Below are 19,230 nucleotides of genomic sequence, written 5' to 3' on the forward strand. Positions count from 1 at the left end.
ATGTATTAGCTTTTGAGTCACGGACCAATATCTCTGAATCTCTGGGTATGACCACCAAATATGGGCCATGTCCCCCTTTTGACCACATCCCCTCCAGCACAGGTCAGGTGTACCGGGGAAGATCTGGGTGGAAAGTGTTTTAAAGGATAAGCGGGAAGGGAGAAGACTGTTTAGTTTGACAGTAAAGATGAAAGCAGAAGGATAGCCATACATGTCAAAAAGAGTTCAAAGAGGAGAAGAATGAAAGACCAAACCCAGTAAATGGAACACACAAAGATCGGCTGATGAAGAAAAGAGTTTTATTTGAGAATCAGAGTACTACTGATAGTCTTTTTCAGGGAAGCTTTGACCTCCTTATTTCTTAGTGTATAGATGATAGGGTTCAAGGCGGGAGTCACCACTGCATAGATAACAGATACCAACTGGTCCTGATCCAACGAGTAGCTGGAGGTCGGCCTCATGTACATGAAGCTGATGCTTCCAAAGAAGAGGGTGACCACGACCAAGTGAGAGGTGCAGGTTGAGAATGCTTTACTCTTCCCCCCCTTTGTATGGATCTTCAGGATGGCAGAGATGATATGGGCGTAGGAGACCAGGGTCAGCAAAAAGGAGCCCACTCCAAGAAATCCTCCAACTGTGAGAATGAGGATCTCATTTAGGAAAGTGTCAGAGCATGCAAGCTTCAGCATGGGTGGAATGTCGCAAAAGAAATGGTGGATCCTGTGTGAGCCGCAGTAGGGCAACCGAGCTATGAAGGTGGTGTGTATGATTGCGCTTGTGAAGCCGATGAGCCAAAGGCCTGTGACCAATTGGAGGCATGTTCTTTTGTTCATGATGGTGGTATAGTGCATGGGGTTACAGATAGCCACATACCGGTCAAAGCCCATGATGGAGAGAAGCAAACACTCTGTGCTGCAACAGGAGACATAGAAGTAGAGCTGAGTCATGCACCCTCTGTGTGAGATCTCTGTGCTCCCCCCAAGTAGATCCACCAACATCTTGGGAACGGTCACTGAAGAGTAGCAGATGTCCAGGAAGGAAAGGTTTCCCAGGAAGAAGTACATGGGGGTGTGGAGCTGGCGGTCCATCCATAAGGTCGCAATTATGGTGAGGTTTCCACCAAGCGACATGAGGTACAAAAGCAGGAATATTAGAAAGAGAAAGGACTGCATGCCATGGTCAATGGACAGTCCAGCCAGAGTGAAATCCGTCTCTGCCGTCCAATTCGGCCATCGCATTGTATCAGTTCATACCACCTGTTTGGTAAATAACATATCATGGTTATTTGACTGACCTCTATCAGAGTTAAGTAGCCTCATACACTGTAAAAGTTTTATAATCATCAAATAGTTTTTTAAACCAGAATGAGGCACCATATACATAAGCACAATACCAACATATATGGTACACAGGCAGAAGACATTTGGCAGCCGTGGGTAGGAACCTCCTTGTCCCTTCCAGTCCTCATCTTAATGCCGGCACACTGATGAATACGGTCCTGCTCTTCTTATACTTGGAATAATTTATTAGCACAGGAGAGGAGCGTGGCAGTACAGTATTTATAAGTGCGTCACTAAGCAGCTGAGAGAGCGGTGAGAAGGTCCCATCAAGGTCAGTAACATCTCTCCTCCCTCAGCTCTGGGGAGTGAGGGGAAGTAGGCTGCTAGGGTGGGCCAACAGGTTGGTGGTGGTATTTTAGGCCAACGAGGGTCGCATGAGGTCCCTAGACAACCGGTTGCCCACTGATTGTGTAAACGAAACCTAGACTTCTACACTACCTGACTGCCACCCAACCATAGATAACAATATTATTATTTTTTTAGATAACCCTTCAAGACTGTTCCACGACCAGAATTTATTACGCCTACACTTACAATCTAATTTTTACTCCTGCATCACTCAAATATTTATTTGCGCAAAGCACATACTGTAACACAATAAAGATTGGGTTTAGTATGAAAATGAAAAGATAAGTCATACCCTAGATCAGGGAGGAGCGAGATTTTTCGGGGGGGCGGGCGGGCGGCGGTTGCAGAAGCCCCGCGCTCTTCCAAGGCATTTCAATTAAATGCCGGGGGACCGTGCGAGGCCTCTGCAACTTCACTTACCATGATTCAGAGGCTTGCTTGGAGCGTCACCATGGCAACGCGGCATCAATTGACCCCGCGGCATCATTTGATGCCTATCGCCATGGAAACGCGACATGTGACATCACGGCACAAATAGGTAAGGGGGGCGCGAGCACTGGGGAGGGTGGGGGTGGGAGTAGGCAGGGGGGTGCAGCTCCAGAAGTTTGTGCACCCCTGCCCTAAATAACCCTTTAGAAGGGCAGAAGGAAATAATAAATGTACAGTAAACTACCCCTTTTAAAACACACAAGAAAAATAGATTTCATATGAAAATAGTATTTCACTTTATTATGGTTTATGAATGCAAGCACAAATATCACAGGGCATATATAATACATAGAAGCTACTGTAGTTGGGGTCTCGTAGCCAGCAGCAATTAGAGAGTTACATTGATCAATAGTACTGAAGCAGTTTGTAGAAAAACACAAATTTAAAGCAGTTGTTCAAGTTGCTCTTTAAAAAAAAAATAACAATAATAATTCTCCATTCTATATGTGCATCAATACAAACTACACACTGACAAGTGATTAGCTAAGTTGCCGATCGATCCATTCTCCTGTAATCGATCGGCAAAGATTCGGCTTGGGGGTTCACCAACTTGCTGTCAGTGCAGCAGAAGAGGACCAAAGATGCAAAGTTGTGGGGAAGATCATGTGACCAGGTAGTCACTAGATACATTTGGTGCACTGCTAGAGAGAGGGGAGGGCCCAAAAAGGGGTGTGTGTCAGAGCCTGTTTCAGAAAAGAAAGAGGATGTGATTTTTTTTTGTTTTTAAATGCTACAAATATTTTCTCATAGCACACAACTGATTAATTTAAAAAAACAAACAAAAACACACATGCAGGATATTGCTTGAACGGTAGCTTTAAGAGGGACCAGTTTACATTAATATTTCCTCAAAACAGGAGACTGCCTGGGACTTTGCAACAGGATTTGTGATCAGGATGTCGTTTCCCAGAATCCCTAGCTGCAGTGGAAGCACTGTATGCCAAGAGATGATGGAGAAAAGCAGGATTACAGACCAGTCAGACATATGAATGTGCTCACCAGGGAGATTTGTTTTTACTGATCAGGATGAAAATGCTAAATAATTTCAGTTTTACAAACACATTTCTGGGGAACTGTCTAAATGGGGTGTGGGTTTAAATGGGCACTGTCACGCTTATGACAAGATATAATGAACACCAAATATCTGGGTTGAACTGAACGAGGCTTAGATATAATAAAATATAATTTATTCCTTGAAAAAGGTGAACACAGCAATATAGTACAATTAACAGGCAAGAAGGTAACACTTACTTAGGGTTGGGGAATGGAGAAGTATCAGCTGGCAATTCTCCAGCAATCTGGTGACATTCCAGGTGGAATCAGAAGAACAACTAAAAACTGTAGGGTTGACACAGTTTATATACCTGTGTAACCCTATTCGTAACATTGAATGCAGACTATTGGTGAACTATTATCTGTATCCAATCCCTAACGTGGAGACACAGATTAACCCATGCCCCTTAACCCATGCCCCCCAGCTAGTTAGCCCATGCATACTGGGACTCTGAGGGTCTTATTTCTGTAGCCACATAATTAAATCAGGGGCGATGACCAGTCTACCAAATGAAGTAGCTGATAGGATCTGCATTGTTTGTAGGTGTAGACATAACACTTACAAACCACTCCAGTTTGATGATTCTCCGCCCTAAGGTAACAATTAGAGTGGCAGAGTCTGTTGATTAGTACTTGGTTCCTAGTGTAAACAATCAGGGAAGTTAACTTTTGATCACAGTGCTTATGCTCAATCATCCGGCTGCCCTTCATGACCTATTAGCCTAGCAGATGGAGTCTGCATTTTCAGAGCAGATCCAAAATACCATATACCCTTTAATATCTACACATATTAATAAGTTCCATTCTGGTGGGCTCAGTGGGTCGAAATTTGGCAGTTCTTAATGCCTACAGTGACTCCACACATTGGCCAAATTGCAACTCTCTGCGACCTCCAGAACTGGAGATACAGAAATGCACTTTAAAACATTAAAATACAGGATTATAGAGGAGCTGAACGAGCTGGTCATAGATCTGCATAGCTCCGCAAACATACCTGCAGAAACCTTCAGGAACCCCACTAAAACCGAGGGAAAACCCCCTTAGGAGACTGCCCAAAAGCCCCCAGTGCAGATAACCCGGTCCCTGGTCTCACACATCAACCCAAAAGGGGAGAAATAGCCTTACTTGAGCAGATGATACACAGCTCCACTCTCCCTGGTGAAACCAAGATGGCCGCCGGGACCGCGCGGCTCATCTAAAGGGACGATCCTAACCACGGCAAACGGCCAAAAGGTAGGGAGCAGCCCTGTCGCAGCCGCGGACACGGAGGCTGGTCAATCTCGGCACCTACCGCAAGTAATTGTAGCCCCTCTCCTGAAAACGCGGCGCATCCCTGCTTTCCCGCCGAGGCTCGCGAAATGGCGCCGTCTGTTGTGTGAGCTATCTAGCTTACCTGCGTCCAGCCGAGGGGTGCAGTCCCTCGAGGGGGAGATCGGCGTGGGGCTTGCAGAATACAGGAGGGGACCTAGAGCAGTGGTGGGAGCGGAGAGAGGGGAAGGGGGAGCTCCGAGGAGGTGGAGAGGGAGAGGTACCATGCGTTCCAGCCTGAAACGCAGCTGTGTCCCAGCCGGATCCAAAATGGCCGCCGCTGGCCTGAATTAAAGGCACAAACACACACAAATAAATTCAGTGGCTGAAAATTGGAAAACAGAGCTTTGAATTGTTTTTACCAACACACTCTCTCCCCACTCCGACTCAGCCCCAATACCTACCCACCTACCTACCTAGGAGAAGGTCAACCCCCCCAGGGAAGGGGAAAAAAAAAAACCTAATAAATAAAAATAAAAAAAAAATGTGAATGAGCATGGTGCCTCAGGAATGAGGGGGCTCACGTCAATGTAAAAAAAGGAAATACAGAACTTACATCACCCAAACAAAATCAGCTTCAATTCTACAGTATAAATAAAAACGACCAATAAACAACAAATATGCCACCCACCAAAACACAAAAAAAAAACCCCACGGGAGGCCGCACTCTTCTTTAAAAAACCAAAGACAGGAACTAAAGATCAGGAAGCGTCTATCGCAGGCAAAGACGCAGAACCAGAGCCTGACTCCGAAGAAGAGACGGATACTCCGCTTACTCGCAAAGAAATGTTGAGGTTTGTCCAAGACATCAAAAGTTCCTTCCGCTCCGAGATGCAGAGTTTCCGTCAGAGTGTCAGAGAGGAAATAGCGTCTATAGGAGACCGTATCGTGGACTTGGAGGAGAAAGTGGACACCACCGCCTCTGCCCAGGAAACCCAAGCCCAAGAAATCCACGAGTTAAAAACACAAGTTAAAACAATTTTCGAAAAATTGGAAGATACGGAAAACCGATCAAGACGCAATAATCTGCGGATCAAAGGGGTCCCGGAGGAAGTGGACAATGCTCAACTGGACGCATATCTCATCCAGCTCTTTGGGTCTTTGTTACCAGAAATGTCGGAAGACATACTCCAGATGGACAGAGCACATAGACTGCCTAGACCTAGAGGCCTGGACCCCAAAAAACCACGAGATGTGATTACACGTCTACACTACTTTCGTAGTAAAGAGGAGATACTGAGAGCCGCTAGATCTACTCCAAGGATAGAACAAGACAACGTTCAGCTTCTCATTTTCCCAGATCTGGCTCAAATTACGCTGAACAAACGTAAAATGTTCGCACAGGTCACAAACACATTGCGAAATAACAAAATACTCTACCGTTGGGGTATTCCGTGCAAGATAATATTTATCTACCAAGAAAAAACATATATATTTCTCTCTCCAGAAGAAGGCGAAGAGAAATTGAGAGCACTGGGACTCCTTGAACCAGAGGAAATGGAGGCCTCCGAGCGGATCCAGCCCCCACCTAAACAACAGCGCCCAACATGGGTAAAGACCCCAACTTCACGAAGAGAAAAGAACCAGCACGCTTGAAATTTAGAGCTGATCAATCATTGAGTTTCCAGTTAATTTGACAGACTGACGGAATGTTGTTCGGAACATAAGATAGAGCTGAACCTGTCGTTTACTCCAGATAAGCTCTTTTTCTTGAACAGGAGTGGAGACACCTGGCATTAATTCACTAACTTGAACCACTCTCAAAGACCAAGGCGATCTGGTTAAGAAGAATCTCCCGAAGATAACTTCCCATACTGTGAAAGGTTTTAGTTTTGGTTTTAAAATACAGGCTACCACGAGGGTTGCTTTGGAAATGTTTTTTTTTTTTCTAAATTGACTGTGTTTCTAAATGGACTGCAAGTCCCAAAGCACCTAGAAACTGATAGACAGCCTGATCTAAGTTGAATGTTTCGTGCAGTTGACACATGTTGGTCCGGGTTTGGAGTTTTCGGGCTCGGTCCACGGGGCCGTCGGCGGGCCGGCTTCTGTGGGTGTCCCTGTTTCGGTGCGGGTGGCTCGGACGGTGGCTCTGTCTTTGACTGGGTCGCTGGATGGGCCGCCTGTGCTGGGGGGCGGCCCGCTGGTGGCTCTTGGGGCCCGGGTGTGGACGCCTTGGGCCTAATTCGAAACCGTTTTCTAGGTAAAAGTATGTCCTGGTTGCAGGATATCTATGTTATTTTTTTTTTTGCACTGTTCCGTTTGTGTCTCTCTTCCCCTATAGACTAAATATAGATTTTTAGATGGCCGAGCACTGGATGCCAGTCTGATCTACTCAATGTGAGAAAATGAAGGAAAGATAAGGTGATGTAAATAGTTACAATGTTTAATTTCCCCCTCGTTTTTCTGTATCCTGATGTGTAAGACTACACATACAATCCACCCCATACTTACCGGGGTGTTGCTTTTGATTTCTGCAGATTTGGCTCCCAAACAAAGGAGCATTGTGGCATTAAGCCGTTGGGCTGCGACCCGCCCCCCACAGGTTCGCGCATCCCGTAACTGCGATACAATCGCATCACGGGACCTGAGATGGTTGGCCCCCCCAAACATAGTTTGGAAACCGGGGTCCTCTTTTTACCCCACCCTACCTTGTCCACCCTTCCCCCACACCCAGTTCTACAAGCATTTGTTACTGCAGAAAGTTAATATGTGTATCTCTCAAGAAGTATGCTCACAATACAGACTGTTTACAATAGTTAAGATACTGTTTCATCTGTTATATATGTCATCACTCTGTTCACCTGTATCATAGACCTTTAAAGCATCACTATGCCGATTAATATAATTTCCCAAAACACCAAGGGCCTCAATACCCCCCCGTAAGAGCCGAATAGCCCTTTCAGAGGCCCAAAGACTAACAGGAGATATCATTTTGTTACAAGAAACGCATCTGAAAAAGGAGGATCAATCACTGCTGTACAGTAGCGACTACCCTCTAATCTATCACTCATCATCCCATACAAAAAAAATGGGGTGGCTACACTTTTCCACAAAAATCTAAATTTCAAGGTAGACAAAATTAAAAATGACCCTGCTGGGAGAATTTTAATTGTTACAGGATTACTAGACTCTACCCATCTGACAATAGCTAACATATATGCCCCTAATGAAAATCAAGAATCCTTTTTCCAGGAGCTCACAAATTTAATAAACTCTGTCCAGAAAGGTTTTCTAATTCTTGCAGGGGATTTAAACGCAATCATGGACCCAAATTTAGATACATTTCCTAGTCTCCCACTACCACCAAAGATAGCTCCCTCAACTCGTGGTCTCGTATCCATGACCAAAGATCTGATGGTGGTAGACTCCTGGAGATTAATGAACAACAAGGAAAAAGATTTCTCCTTCTTCTCTCACCCCCATAACAGCTATTCACGTATAGACTATATTTTAATTGACCAACAAATTAGCGATAACATCTCCTCAGCAATAATTGCCCCCTCTGCTTGGTCGGACCATTCTACAATTATAACTAAACTGGATGGCCTCACCACCAAAAACAAAACAAGGCTGTGGTCCTTAAACGAATCATTATTGTCGAACCCACAAAATCTCCAACAATTGGAAGAGGAACTGGTCCAATATTTTGATATAAATAACACCCCGGACGTTTCCCCTTTTACCCTATAGGAGGCCCATAAATCTGTGCTTAGAGGTAAGCTGATCGCTCTGGCTTCTCGGAAAAGGAAGGAAAAAGCGGAACACATTGTGACATTAACACAAAAGTTATCAGAACTAGAAAGTATCCATAAAGCAAATTCCTCCCGAAAAAACTATAGACAAATAATCTCAGTTAGAGGGCAATTAAATCTTTTGTTAGTGACAAACGCAGAGAGAGCTATACGAGGGACCCAACAAAAATACTATGAAAAAAGCAATAAGGCAGATAAAATGCTGGCACGTAAGCTAAAACAAAAGCAGGTTAAAGCTAGGATCCATAATATTTATACTAAAAATGGAAAGATATCTCATAGCCCCAAAGTTATAAGTGACGCTTTTAAGGAATATTATACATCTCTTTACAATCTGCCTGGCCCAGTGGGAGAATCGGCTAAAAACAAAAAAGCGAAAAAAATTCAAAACTTTCTAACCCAATGCCAGCTCCCCACACTGGAACCAGAAGATGTAATAAATCTTGAAAAAACTATACAACCCCCTGAAATCTTGGAGGCTATCAAATCTTTGAAAAATGGGAAGGCCCCTGGTCCGGATGGATTTTCAAATCTTTACTACAAAAAAATCTCCACAATACTCCTCCCACACTTAACCAATATATTTAATGAGATGCTTTTAGGCCTCCCCCCACCCAGAGATATGCTACGAGCAACCATAGTCGTAATCCCAAAATATGGAAAAGATCCCATGATGTGCTCTAGCTATCGACCTATATCTTTGTTAAATACAGATTTAAAATTATACGCAAAAATCTTGGCCACTAGATTAAACAATATTCTTCCAAGATTGATCCATCCGGACCAGGTTGGCTTTGTCTTGGGCAGAAAAGCACTTGACAACACAAGGAGGACGGGGAACTTAATACATGTAGCAAAACAAACCACACGCTCATCATTATTACTTTCACTAGACGCTGAAAAAGCTTTTGATCGGCTGGATTGGCAGTTTATGAAGGCCACACTTTCACAAATGGGATTTACTCCCAAAATCTTAAACAGCATAAACACGTTATACTCTGTTCCAACAGCCATAGTAAAAACGAATAACTCCTTGTCTGACCCTTTCCCAATATCGAACGGAACCAGACAGGGGTGCCCACTGTCCCCCTTGTTGTTTGCGTTGGCAATTGAACCATTAGCCTGCCAGATAAGAATGAACCCCAATATCACGGGTATCAATGTTGGACAGAAGGAATTCAAGATAGCTCTCTATGCGGATGACATACTATTGACGCTGTCAAACCCTCTTATCTCCCTCCCCAACCTTTTCCAAGCTCTATCTGAGTTCGGCTCTCTCTCAGGATACAAAATTAACCACTCTAAATCTATGGCTCTTGGCTTAAACCTTCCCAAGGAGATGGCAAAATTACTTCAACTTAATTTTGACTTCAAGCGGAATCAGACCCACATTAAATATTTAGGGGTTTAAATAACAAAAGACTACTCATCCCTATACAAAACAAACTTTAAACCTTTATTTGACCAAGTTGCAAAGGACTTGTCCACCTGGAATCCATACATCATACTGTATCTTGGTTCGGAAGGATCGCCACTATTAAAATGAACATTTTACCTAGAATACTGTACCTCTTCCAAAACTCTCCCAGTAAAGATTTGTCAGAAAGACCTAAACAATATTCAAAATAAAACTCTGAAATTTGTATGGCAAAATAGATGTCCTAGAATCCGCAAAGATATCCTTTATAAATCTAAGCTAGAAGCTAGAAGAGTTAATGATATTCTCATCAAAGGTAAAGTCCCTCCGTTCATCTCGTTACAAACGAGCCACGACATTCCCTCCACTGAATTTTTCAGATTTCTTCAAGTTAGGCACTATATTCAATCCATTTATAAGCCAAACCAACCACGTGTTGACGCTATATGAAGACTGGTGTGTACGTCAACCTCTTATGAAGGGCATTACTTCCAGGCTATACCATAGTTTGACGCCTGTCAAAAATAGCCAAATCCCTGATAAATATATGACATCCTGGGAGGAGGAGTTAAATACCAATTTGGACCTTGATGTCTGGAAAGATGTTTGGGAGGCTGCCTCCAAAAATTCTTCCTGTGTGGTGATTAAGGAGAATATTTACAAGCTAATATTTAGATGATATATGACTCCTACCAGGTTGAACTCTTTTCTCCCAGGTGTCTCTCCTTTATGTTGGCGTGGTTGTGGCAAACGGGGGAATATACTGCACATATTTTGGTCGTGTCCAAAAATTCAGCAAACATGGAGAGAAGTGTTTGCTTTAATACACAGGGTTCTGGGAATCACTGTCCCACAGGACCCAATATATACAGTATTGGGAAAACCAATGGCCAATCGTAACAAAAAAGAAATTAAAGTTATCTCCCAAATTCTAAATGCTACTAGATGCACCATCGCCAAAAACAGGAAACAACCGACTCCCCCATCCTTAAACCAAATCAATAACAAAATCTGGCATATAGTCTACATGGAAAAACTCACTGCCCACCTAACTGGTTCCACTTCTCAATTCTCAGAGACATGGGCTCCTTGGTTTAGACATGCAGGTATATCCCCATATTTAGACTAGATTATTCTGAACAGAGTGATTTAAGATTTAAGATTTATGATCTACGTTGTACCTCACCTGGTATTTAATATGTTATATGGTTTCAAATGCTGTCCCCTTCCCCCCTTCCCATACTCTCCTCCCCTCCTAATGTGTAATCAGATTATTTGCAATATTGTACCGTTGTATTGTTCCCCCCCTTTTTTTTTTCTTTTTGTACCCCTCTTACTTTTGGAAAAATGATTAATAAAAAACTTAAGTAATAAAAAAAAAAAAATACAGGATTATAATGAAACATGGGAACAGGGGAACATACATTTTCCTGACATGACAAGGTGTAAGCCACATTCCTGGACCGCAGTCCAGTTAACCCCTTGCCTCCCTGGTGAGGTCAGGGGGTGGCCATATGGGGTGCAACCTCTTTAATACCGGGCCAACCCCCTTCTCCCTCTCCCGGCACCGTTGACCCAAAGGCCAAGATTCACAAATCTCTGTTAGACTTTAATTTTGGAGATGGTAACAAAAAAAGGAACACGCATTTGGAAAGTGACAATTATCACTTTATTCACTAACATTTGTATCTTCAGAAAAATCCGGAAAATAATAAACAATGAACGATTGCAATACATCCTCCTGTAATTTAACACAATTTAAAATGGAGTTACAATGATGTCAAAATGTTGTAGGGGAGGGGGGGGGCTGCAATAGGATTTCTCAGAAAACTGCGTGGCAATAAATAATGTGACAGCAAAAATCCCAAAAATTAACGCATATCCAAATTCACCAAAACCCAACATTTCAACGTTATTATTCCTTTCTTGTTACTTATATCATGCTGCATTAAAGTACACACAGATACACAGCAAGCTCTGATGAACCCCACAAATTACCACATAATATATATGTATATAAGTGTCAGAAGGAGTGCTACTGAGCGTGGCTAAATGTATACAACAAAAAATAAAGAAGCCCAGAGCTACATCCAATATGACAAAACTACAAAGTGAAATACCTATATATCTCTTGAAAAAGGGTCATTTAGTTAAACCCTTTGGCCAAAGCATTTTAAGCCTGCGAGCCACATCAAGGCATGACCAAATATCGCAGGTCCTAAAACTAACTGATTAAAGTGTTCACATCTTTAATGCTCTCTAATATTTCATTTGGGGTTTTAGTTACATACAGTATGTTGGTCAAAGTATGATAAGCACCCAACACTCCGAGCCAACCCCAGATCTGACCAGTGATTCTTATCACACAACCTGGGAGACCAACCATGTGTCTGGGTGTCGAGGACGAGACATGATCAGAAATGGTGGACAATAGACTGTTAAAATGTGGTTATGTTAATAAAATAAAGAATGTGGAACTGGCAACAATGTGACCAGGAGTACACAGACAGAGATTTAAATGTATAACCGAAGACAAATGTATCATTATGTAAGAATGTAAACAAATGTTTACAAGCGTGCAAGATTCCCAATAATAAAAAAAAAGATTTAAAAAAAAAAAAACCCCCAGAACAAAGTAGCAGCCTAGAGACCTACTGTAGATCAGAGGTGAGCCATGGATCACCACCATCGAGCCTTTACTCGGTCCAAGAGATCTAGATCTCTACGCTGCTGCCTGTCCTTCTTCTGCTGCTTTGTTCTGTTTTTATTGGTAAATTAGTATGGATATTTTTCTGTGGACTTTTCCCCCATACACTGCCCTCGTTATGTTTGTTCTTTGTTTTTTGATGAACGGATATTACTGTTTTTTTCTTTATTATACGTGTTTGCTTATATCTTTTTGAGCGCTGGAACTTTCTCGTGTATTTATTTTCCCACCCGCCAACAGGTGGTTCCTTTGCACCTCTTATTTATATGGATTTAAATGATCTCTTATGGAGTGCCGTTTCCTCTCTCTCTTTTCCCCCCCAATATGTTATGATTAATTGGGAGAGGGAGCGGCTCATTGAGTAAAGACACTGACTGGCACTGAGTTTGGAGCAGGGGAGCCTGGTTCAATTCCTAGTGCCAGCTCCTTGTGACCGGGGGCAAGTCACTTTATTTCCCTGTGCCTCAGGCACCAACATCATAGATTGTAAGCTCCATGGGGCAGGGATTTGTGTCTGCAAAGTGTCTCTGTAAAGAGCTACGTAAAACTAGCAGCGCTATACAAGAACATGCTGTAATTAATAAGAAAGGGTATCATGACATTTTGGGGTTTAACATTGATCTTGTGATTTTTTTTTAAAGACCTAGTCGAATCCTCACAGCTTTCCCTGCTATCCAGTTAATAAAAATACAAGCTATAAAATATGCCTCACATGGCAAGGAGGTACCTGTTATAATGAATAGAAGTTTGTTGCCATATGTAAAACACAGCAGTCGCTTCCTGATTCAATTCTGCATCTCTGCTCTGTGCACCGAGCTGCCTCATTTAAAAGATTCACGCTCCCCACAGAATAAGTCACTGGGCTATAGGGACAGGTGACAGAGGGAACGTCTGGGACATGCTGATTTAGGGATAGTCCAAAAGTTCCTCTAACCCCTTGGCTGCTGGAATCCACTACTTGGTAATAGATGTGGTGTTGAAGTGATTAGTGGCACTGACCTCTACAGTAGGAGGGTTCTTCATACTGTACATGGAAATTGTTCTAAAAAAAATATATATAGATATAAAATATTATATTAAGTAGGATAGCTATATATGTATATGATGTTTAAGGAATATATATTAAGCTCTCAATAGGTTAAGATGTTTTAAGTTGTTTTTCTAATGGAGGATCTTAGGGGCAACTTGAAACTAAGTTATAGGATGTATATATATAAAGAAAAAGAAAGCGCAAGACCCTCAGTGTAGTATATAAAAATTAATTGAATTTATAAAACGGTGAGATATGCACATACAAGATACTGTATATAGAACAAATAGGCATTTAGGTATAATATTCTTTTCTTGGGGTTGAGGAGGAGCGCAGGATAAGCTCGTGATATGTGAAAAAATAAAAATATATATAGTGCAGATGGTAGATCACTGCTAAAAAGATAATCAATATATGAAATGAACTCACAAAAATCGTATTATATTACTGCATGTCAGAGATCCATCTCTCTCTGACTGGAGCCCTTTGTGTAGCTGGGGTCAGGATGCCTCTCAGTGGAGTGGATGATATGCAAGTGAAAGAAACCACAAATAGTGCATACTGTATAAACTATAAATATGTATTAGTCACAAATATTAAGGAAACTCACATTTTCCATAAATTGAATGGGTGGTGGAGAGAACCGCCGATAGAAGGGTGGTGGGGTGTAAGGCTGCTGCCCGGTGCTTCACTTTCACTTACACCTCACAGTGTAGTTCCGCATCAGTCTCTGCCGTCGCGTCACTTCCGGTTTTGCGTCACAGGTGAGGGCAGGAAGCCAAAATGGGTCTGGTGTCAGCAGTAGATTGCCAGTCCTTCAGTGAGCAAATTCTCTCCAAACTCTAACTCTACGTGTTTCGCACACTGCTTCGTCAGGAGTATGATTGTATGGGTGTGCTCTTGCATAATATATAGGCCCATCAATTAGTTAGAAAGAAATTTGTGTTTAATTTTAACCCCCTCAGCGCTCACACATAGCGCGAGGTCCAAAACCCATAGGGTGAATACATACATATATACATGGTTAAATAATCTTTATTAAACTTGCTACATATGAAAATAATTCTTTAAAAATTGTTTTTTCACAAACATGATATATGGGTATTTGTGTTGTATATATTAAAAATAGTATATACCCACTAAAATGCTCATAAGTATTATTGCTAAGAATACACTTGATGTGTATGGAGGTAGAGAGGTAAATGGAGGAAGAGGAGAGAGGAAAGACATAATTAATATTCAATCATACATTATAAAGTTTATAACCTAATATTATAAAAAAGCCTTAATATAGATTACAATAAATAAAATATATTTGTCAATACAAAGGGAGAATAAACACACTAGAAATAAAATAAGATATAATAGACTCATAAATTAAAAGGACAGTTAAAATGGACTGTAAAATTTAAGCTAAACTAAAAAAGCACAAATATCAATATCTACATTTAGACCTAAGGGGACATAGTCTGCATTTTGTGGATCCACTATGTTTCTCTTCTGGCCAGACTATTTAACCTATTGCCCCCCCGCCAGTGTTTATTAACTTGTTCTATACCCATATAGAATAGGTATTTCGGGTCAGAGTTATGAAAATTTAAAAAATGTTTAGATAGGTTGTGGCTGATGAGACCTTTCTTGATGTTGCCCACATGTTCCAATATGCGGGTACGTATTGGTCTAGATGTGCGACCAATATACTGTAACCCGCATGGGCATTGCAATAAATATATTACGTAATCCGATTTGCAGTTTATATAACTTTCTACAATAAAAGTCTCCCCTGTTGTTTTTGAGGTAAAATTAAACTTATCCTTTGATTTATATTTACATGCCGTGCATGAATAACAGCCATAAAAACCTATTGGTTTGTCGAACCAAGTATTAGTAGTGCCTTCTTTTTTGGTTTTAAAAGTAGTTGGTGCCAGTTTATTTTTGAGATTTGGTGCTCTTTTGAAAAGGATTTTGGGTTTCTCAGGAATATGGCCCCTAAGAACGGGGTCATTTTGTAAAATATGCCAGTGCTTGCAAATGATTTTTTTTATATCATTTGCATCTTTATTGTAAGGCGTAAGGAATGACATACTGTAGTTAGTTGCATTGTTAGTTGTTTTATCTTTGGTTTTATCCAATAATAGTTCTTCTCTTTGGACTAAATTTACTTTTTCAACGGCTTTCTTTAAAACATGCTCATTATAATTTCTATCTTTAAATCTGTTTAGGAGGATCTTTGACTGTTGTTGATACATTTCTTCTTCACTGCAGTTTCTTTTAATTCTTCGTAGTTGCCCGTAGGGAATGTTTTTTATCCATTGTGGATTGTGACAGCTATTTTCTAGTATGAAATTGTAGCTGTCGACCTTTTTAAAAAAGGTCTTTGTTTTCAACTCCCTATTTTCTATAAAAATGACTAGATCTAAAAACTCTACCTCGTTTTTGCTCCATTTATGAGTAAAAGAAATATTACGGTCATTGTTTTCTAGGGCCTCAAAGAAATGATGTAACTCTTCCTCACTCCCTTTCCAGATGAATATCACGTCATCAATAAATCTGTGCCAGGAGACGAGATTTGCACTGAGATCATGGGGTGGTATGAACTCCTCCTCCCAAATCCCCATGAAGATGTTAGCATAACTCGGTGCAAATTTCGTCCCCATGGCAGTGCCGCATTTTTGAAGATAAAATTCATTATTGAACCAAAAGAATTTTTTTTCTAAAATAAAACCAATGGATTTGAGTATAAAATCTACCTGTTCTTTTTTAATTTCTGTATCCCTCTCTAGGATTTTCTTAACTGACTCTATCCCATCACAGTGATTGATTGAAGTATACAAAGCTTTCACATCTGCCGTAACTAAAATGTATTCCTCCTCCCATTTTATGTCACCTAAAATTCTTATAATATCAGTAGTATCTTTAATATAGGATTTAAAATCTGGGACATATTTGGATAAAAAACGGTCGATGTATTGGGATAGGTTACTAGTCAGCGAGTCAATACCCGATATAATGGGCCTACCGGGGGGATTTAAAATGTCCTTATTTATCTTAGGTAGGAAGTAAAACAATGGTAGCATAGGATTTTCCTTACATAAAAATTTAAATTCATTATCATTTAAAATTCCTGAGTTTTTCCCTTCTAATAAAAGTTCCTTTAATTGTATAAAAAAGGGATTAGTGGGGGCAACTTGAAACTAAGTTATAGGATGTATATATATAAAGAAAAAGAAAGCGCAAGACCCTCAGTGTAGTATATAAAAATTAATTGAATTTATAAAACGGTGAGATATGCACATACAAGATACTGTATATAGAACAAATAGGCATTTAGGTATAATAACCAGTATCAGAGAGGATGTCCCATGTCTGCTGCACAGGATCCACGGATTTCAGCGTACAACCTCTCTCAGTGGCTCCGATCCTGCCTCTGGGATGACTGACAATAGCCTCCGCTTTCACTCTTCCAAGAATGCCACTGTGTGTGGTGGACTCGACGTGGACAAAATGGCAACAGGGAGCGTTATTGCTGGCAAAGCCAATGAAAGAGGAATATTTCCATAGTGCACAGCTCAGGCCCGACCTTTGCGAAAGTGTTAATATCATAGCTGAAAAGTAATGGTTAGAGGATGAAAAGCGCAGAATTTATTGCATGCTATTATTGCGTGTGTGTGTTTGTGTGTTAAGTTACTTGTCCCTAAGCTCCTCCGATGACCACTGTCCAAACTGCTCACTCATCAAATTAAATATACTGTAAATCCAGAACCACTTGTAAGAGCTATGATGATAAGTGTACAATAGCATGGGTCACAGCCCCTGTAGGTTCTAAGGCACAGTACAAAGGATAACATTATTGTATAACTGTAGAGAGCACTTTCACTAGCACAAAATAATGACAATTATAAAGTGCATAGTGTAGTATCAGCTTAGTAATATTACATTTTTATTCACTCTGCTAGAAAATATAATTTTATCAAAACACCATTTTATTATTTACATATAGCCTCCCCTTCTGAGGACTACTAAGTAGTGTAAGGGGTTAATGGCCTTTATGGATTAACCAGGTAGGATCACTCTGGAATTGCCAGTCCCTACCATGTGATGTAGGATATCTTGTGACCAGTGATGTCATCATAGGGAGATAGGTGTACGTGACACAGTTGTAGAAGCAGGTTCCTCGGAGTTCTGGCAAAGGGCCTCACTGGGAGTCTTGTAAATATGCTCGTGTATAGATAAGTATTTTAAGAGTGTCCCATCCATTTTAATTGTTTTCAGTTAAGGAATGTACCCTCTATAGTTAGCACCTATAGTAATGGACCAAGATTGTGCTCATATGGAAAGAGGAGCGAGCAAGTGCTTAGCAGGAGTTCTCAGAGTAGTAGCTCCGGAGCATAAATTGAATCGGCCCTACTGGAAGGTCCTTAGTAAACTCCCGCTCCAGTATGCATGTACGAAGTATGCACTACACAGTAATGGGATACTGATCCCCGAAAGTAGAGTGTACTCCCAACCGGGGCCCACTTGAGAAGGGGCACTATTGACGCTATGAGATTTCCAATCTAACCCACATGAAGATAAACAATTATAATAAGTAACCCAGCATAGGAGTAAGAGCCACCAGGGGAAAAAAAGCACAGAGTAACTTTAGGATTTGCCACCAGTGAATATGTCCAACGTGAAGTATGTCGTAGTATGGTGAGCCTTCCAAACGGATGTGAATAAAACTCTTTTTGTACTACACTGGCGACACACTTTATTCGAGCTTGGCTAGTCCCACGAATTCGGGTATACCCGGGTGTATTGAGGTTTGTGACTGTTTTCTGCCCGAGTACATTGAGTTATTTTCCAAGCAGGGATTGAAGCATTTTATTCCCGCTGGCTGCAATACTGCACAGTATATATATATAAACTGCATTACAATTCATGAATTTATGCCATCTGGTAGACACGCGAAGCATTGCAGCCTATTAAATCCTAATCATTATCATTTAACAGATCAGCCGCCCATCAGCCAGGCATGAACCCAGGCTGGGAAGGCAAATGCAACGGGGCTTGTCAGAGGTTAGGAGTGGCGCATTCCAGGTATCTGCCAGGTACATACCGGGTATTTGCTCGAATAAAGTGTGTCGGTGCAGTATATCTTTCTGAACCTTATTCTATCTGCATATCCACACCCAGCCTGCCCCGACCCATCACCCTGAACAGGTATGAGAGACTGAGCATTGCTATGTATATAGTTCAACTTTATGTAAACTCCTTATAGTCATTATCATTATTTTCATTTGCCAATAAGGTGAATTGTTATGGTGTATGGTTGGTGAACACCAAATGTACACATTCAATTTTGCAGCAAAATCAGCGTCCGATACAAAATGTTTTTCTCACTTAGTCTGAAGCAGGAATTGTGGCGCTTGCCTTATACTTTCTTCAAGGCCTGTTTTAACAACCTGTTTGAGAATACATATAAATATAGAAGGTGATTTAGTAGCGGCGTTCTGACAGAATTAAAAAATATATATGATTTTATCTTTGTAAGAAATGTAGGTGGTTTTTGGCTGGACATCAACGTCCAGCCAGTGAGGAAGCTGCTCATCCAGTAACCAACAGCCAGATATTGGCAGATCTGGCTGTTCATTAATGCTGCATAATCCAGGGGGGTAGCAGATAGCAACACATCCGTCTTAAGCCATGACAGCGAGGGAAAAGATCTCCGTAACATCTCAACGATTTTTTTTTTTTTTTTAGAGTTTGCATTTGAAAAATATCACAGGTTCTGCAACTCTGCATTA

At 41.2% G+C, this 19,230-nt stretch overlaps 1 protein-coding gene across 1 annotated transcript; it reads right to left on the minus strand.

Annotated features, from left to right (window-relative positions):
• Positions 1–214: 214 nt before the first annotated feature.
• LOC142464523 (olfactory receptor 5AR1-like) lies at positions 215–14,142 on the minus strand. Its single transcript, XM_075567901.1, has 2 exons — positions 14,055–14,142; positions 215–1,256 (listed from the first exon to the last, which is right to left on the minus strand). The coding sequence occupies exon 2, from the start codon at positions 1,236–1,238 to the stop codon at positions 300–302; it is 939 nt and encodes a 312-aa protein (XP_075424016.1). The 5' UTR covers positions 1,239–1,256; positions 14,055–14,142; the 3' UTR covers positions 215–299.
• Positions 14,143–19,230: the final 5,088 nt, after the last annotated feature.

Source organism: Ascaphus truei, chromosome 13 (genome assembly GCF_040206685.1).
Source record: "Ascaphus truei isolate aAscTru1 chromosome 13, aAscTru1.hap1, whole genome shotgun sequence".
Classification (NCBI taxonomy): Eukaryota; Metazoa; Chordata; class Amphibia; order Anura; family Ascaphidae; genus Ascaphus; species Ascaphus truei.

What these genes read in the sequence shown, in the direction of transcription:
- LOC142464523 (XM_075567901.1), bottom strand. Translation starts at nt 1,238, where the DNA reads ATGCGATGGCCGAATTGGACGGCAGAGACGGATTTCACTCTGGCTGGA.